Here is a 4,000-nt window from a genome sequence, read left to right on the forward strand (position 1 = left end):
TATCACATCAGAACTCCAAAATTAAGCGTGCCTGACTTGAGAAAAACTTATATATATATATATATATATATATATATNTAATTCATGAGATCGCACAAGAGTTTTTGTATTATCTATCTTCTCGAGTTATTTTTGGATTGAAATGGAGAAACATGCTTATATATTACTATTACTAGCTAGCAATTTTTGGCATGTGATACATGCATATATATTAAACTTTAATATTAATTATAATTTTAACTAAAATAAATTTTTTTGTAAAATATAATAATATTGGTTTAATTTTCTTTTTATCTAACTTTTTATTTGAGTTTTGTTATGGTTAGTAGAAAGGGAGCTAGAATTGTAATTTCACTTTCAATTCGGTCATGCCAAACAATGTGGTAATACATCGCCAAGGGGGGGTGAATCCAGCGAGAACACGGTCCGGTAAACAAGTCAATTTTTCTTATATTAAACACACTAAAAATAACACACAAACACACACACAACAATGACGCTGAGTAGCTGTACATAGGGGTGTTCAAACTTCGGATAAAACCGAAAAAATCGAAAACCCAAACCGAAAAAACCGAAAATCGAACCGAACCGAAAGCCGAATTTTGTAATTCGGATATAAATGTTAAAACCGAAGTTTATTTGGTTCGGTTTCGGATTATATAGTCAAAACCGAAATTTCATTAATTTAATAATTTTTTTATAGTTTTATTTATATTATATATTATAATATGATATTTAGTGAATGAAAAACTATTTTGAACAATTTTTAGTTGATTGTTGTTTGTTTAATTAGTTTAGATCGAACCGAAACGAAAAAAAATTGTTCGGATGTCGGATTATATATTTCTAAAACCGAAAATCGAAAAAACCAAAATAAAAAACCGAAAACAGAACCGAACCGACCGATTAACACTTCTAGCTGTACACACTTTCTACTATGAGAGATGCTTATTCGTACTGTAATTCAATATATACATACATATGTGAAAATGTTATGCATATATATGTGTGTGTATATATATACATGGAAAATAACATTTTCCGTCCAGTAACTTTTCCATTTTTTTGTTTAGGTTAACTAATTAACTTTTCAATTTTTTGATCAAGTACAATAACTTTCCAATTTTGGTTATTTTAGCTCATTTACTACCAGAATGTTCATTTTTTTAATCAGAAAACGTTAATTAGACGGTGGTTAAAGATAAAGTTGCCAAAATATTGTAGATTTATGCTTTTGAAAGTAAATCAATTTATTTGAAAATAACTTAAAATTAGAAAAGTCGAACAAATCAAACAAAATTTACATGTATGCAATTCACCATAACTATTCAATGATTGTGACGCTAAAATATGTTTTAATCATAATTTAATCAGTATTTTTTTAATAAAAATTGAATATTTTAGTAGTATATAGACTAAAATAGCCAAAATTCAGAAGTTGTTGTATCAAGATAAAAGAAATTGAAATATTAGTGGATCGAATCTAAAATAGAAAAATTAATGGACCAATTTTTATTCCACATATGTATATGATTATAACATGCTTGTTCAATATGTCCACGTGATTTAAGCTTAAGGCGGCTCCAATATATATACACATACTTCTCAAAAATTATATATATATATATATATATCTACGTACACATACTCCTAATTATTCCAGCAAAGCAGAATTCCCAATCGTCTTTTGAATATCACTTTTCGGCAACATAAAAAAAATGGATGGTTCCAGATTCAAAGGCGTAGTCTCTCAGCCCAATGGCAGGTGGGGTGCGCAAATCTACGAGAAGCATCAAAGGGTTTGGTTAGGAACTTACAATAAGGAACAAGAGGCGGCGAAATCTTACGACATCGCCTTGAAAAGATTCCGCGGCTGCCCGGTGAACGAAGAAGACGATTTCGAGACAGTGTTCTTGAATTCTCATCCCAAATCCGAGATAGTCGACATGCTCAGGAAACACACGTACAAAGACGAGCTCGAGCGGAGCAGGAGGAGGTACGGCGGAAGCGGAGAAAAACCCTCGAAATATTGGAGATTCCGCCCTCTTCACGGAGGAGACACGGTGGCAAGGTCCCGGGAACTCCACTTTGAGAAGGCGGTTACACCTAGCGACGTGGGAAAGCTCAACAGGCTAGTAATTCCCAAACAACACGCTCAAAAACACTTCCATGTACAGAATAACAGCATGACTTCAAAAGGGTTGCTATTAAATTTTGAAGACATGGGAGGTAAAGTGTGGAGGTTTCGTTATTCTTTCTGGAACAGCAGCCAAAGCTTTGTTTTAACGAAAGGGTGGAGAAGATTCGTGAAGATGAAGAACTTGCGGGCCGGAGACATTGTTACTTTTCAAAGATCTTCTGGCCCGGATAAGCAGTTTTACATCGATCGGAAGGAGAGGGATGCATCAGATGTCGGTGTGGCCGGTGTAGAGTCGGGCCTGGATCGGACCGTTCAGATGGTTAGGTTATTTGGAGTGGATATATGTTGCGGTTATGGCGGTGGCGGCGGCGGCGACGATGGCGGGATCGCCATTGTTGATGGTAACTGGTGAGGGAAGGTCCGCTGGTGATGAGAGAAATGGAAGTGTTGGGTTTCGAGGGTAGCAAGAAAGAAAGGCTAATTGATGTATAATTTTATTTATTTAAGCAAAATTATTTTATAAATGCACTTATCTTTATTTTATAATATAAAATTTTTTATTGATGAATCTCAATTACAAAATTAAATGGCAAAAACTACTCAAAACTTATAATTAAAATTTCAATATCCATAAATTTAAAATAAAACACAAAAAAAAATTAAAACTATTATAAACTAAACTAATCGCTACTTTTATTTCACTTAATATTATTGATTTCACAGTTTATCACATATCTTTGTACTTTTTTATAATAAGATTAAAATACCTAATATTTTTCAATTAATCATAGTATTCAATAAATTTTAATATTTAGTGTATACAACATAAAATATATAGTCAACAATATAAAATATTTAATTTATAACAAAAATATGGATTTAATCACTAGATGATATATTATATATTTTTTAGAAATAATTAAAATAATTGAAGACTTTAATTTAATCTTAAATTTTGATTCACTATACATTTTATTCTCAGCTTGTTAAATTAAAATTTTGTAATGCCCGAGAATTTTATGTTGCTAATCTGGGATTAATGGTTATGATTTGTAGCGTTTATAGACGGACCATGTCGCGAGCCAAATGGGACATGCATGAGTTAGCATAGGTTGAAATCCCGTGGGTATCGCGCACATGCGCGGCAGAGATGCGCGCATATGCGCGAGTCCCACGTGCCGAGGTCGAAGGCCTCGCGCATATGCGCGAGAAACGACGCGCATATGCGCGAGCTGGTGGAATTGAAGGTATGCCGAGCCCGTAGGTCTCGCGCATATGCGCGAGAAGAAGGCGGGCATATGCGCGAGATGATGAATTCGGAAATGCCGAGGCCGTAGGTCTCGCGCATATGCGCCGGTTGAGGTCGTGCATATGCTCGAGACGTGCAGACCAAAGAATAAGACACTTGTCCTTGTCATGCAATATAAAGTGATATGTCTTCAATCTTCCTGCAGTTGCAGCTAAGGTCACCGAGGAAAACTCTCAGAAATCTTCAAGTTTCACAATAGTTTAGATTTTTGAATTGTGAAAGATCCAATCACCAAAATTTCGATCCGAGCTTATATTCATGCTTATCTTGCTTCAAGCTACTAAAGGATGTAAGTATTATTATGTTTTTGCTTGGTTTGGAGTTGAGATGATTGGGGAAATCAGAGTTTGATTGTTATTCTTAGTTCTTGTGATTATTGTGAACGCTTATTTGCAACTGGATCGAAGAACGGATATGATATGCGATTTTTTTATGTTCCAGCATGTCTTGACTTGGGTACATGCAGATTTCAGTATAGTAGATGTTACTATGATGCGAGTTATGAGTTGTTGGTTATAGATTATTGATGTTGGATTGACCGGTATCGCGAG

At 34.4% G+C, this 4,000-nt stretch overlaps 1 protein-coding gene across 1 annotated transcript; it reads left to right on the plus strand.

The window, feature by feature from the left end:
• Window positions 1-1,646: 1,646 nt before the first annotated feature.
• On the plus strand, window positions 1,647-2,708 carry LOC140964768 (AP2/ERF and B3 domain-containing transcription factor RAV1-like). Its single transcript, XM_073424697.1, has one exon. The coding sequence runs from the start codon at window positions 1,719-1,721 to the stop codon at window positions 2,550-2,552; it is 834 nt and encodes a 277-aa protein (XP_073280798.1). The 5' UTR covers window positions 1,647-1,718; the 3' UTR covers window positions 2,553-2,708.
• The last annotated feature ends 1,292 nt before the right edge of the window (window positions 2,709-4,000 follow it).

This window comes from Primulina huaijiensis, chromosome 18 (assembly GCF_012295235.1).
Source record: "Primulina huaijiensis isolate GDHJ02 chromosome 18, ASM1229523v2, whole genome shotgun sequence".
Classification (NCBI taxonomy): Eukaryota; Viridiplantae; Streptophyta; class Magnoliopsida; order Lamiales; family Gesneriaceae; genus Primulina; species Primulina huaijiensis.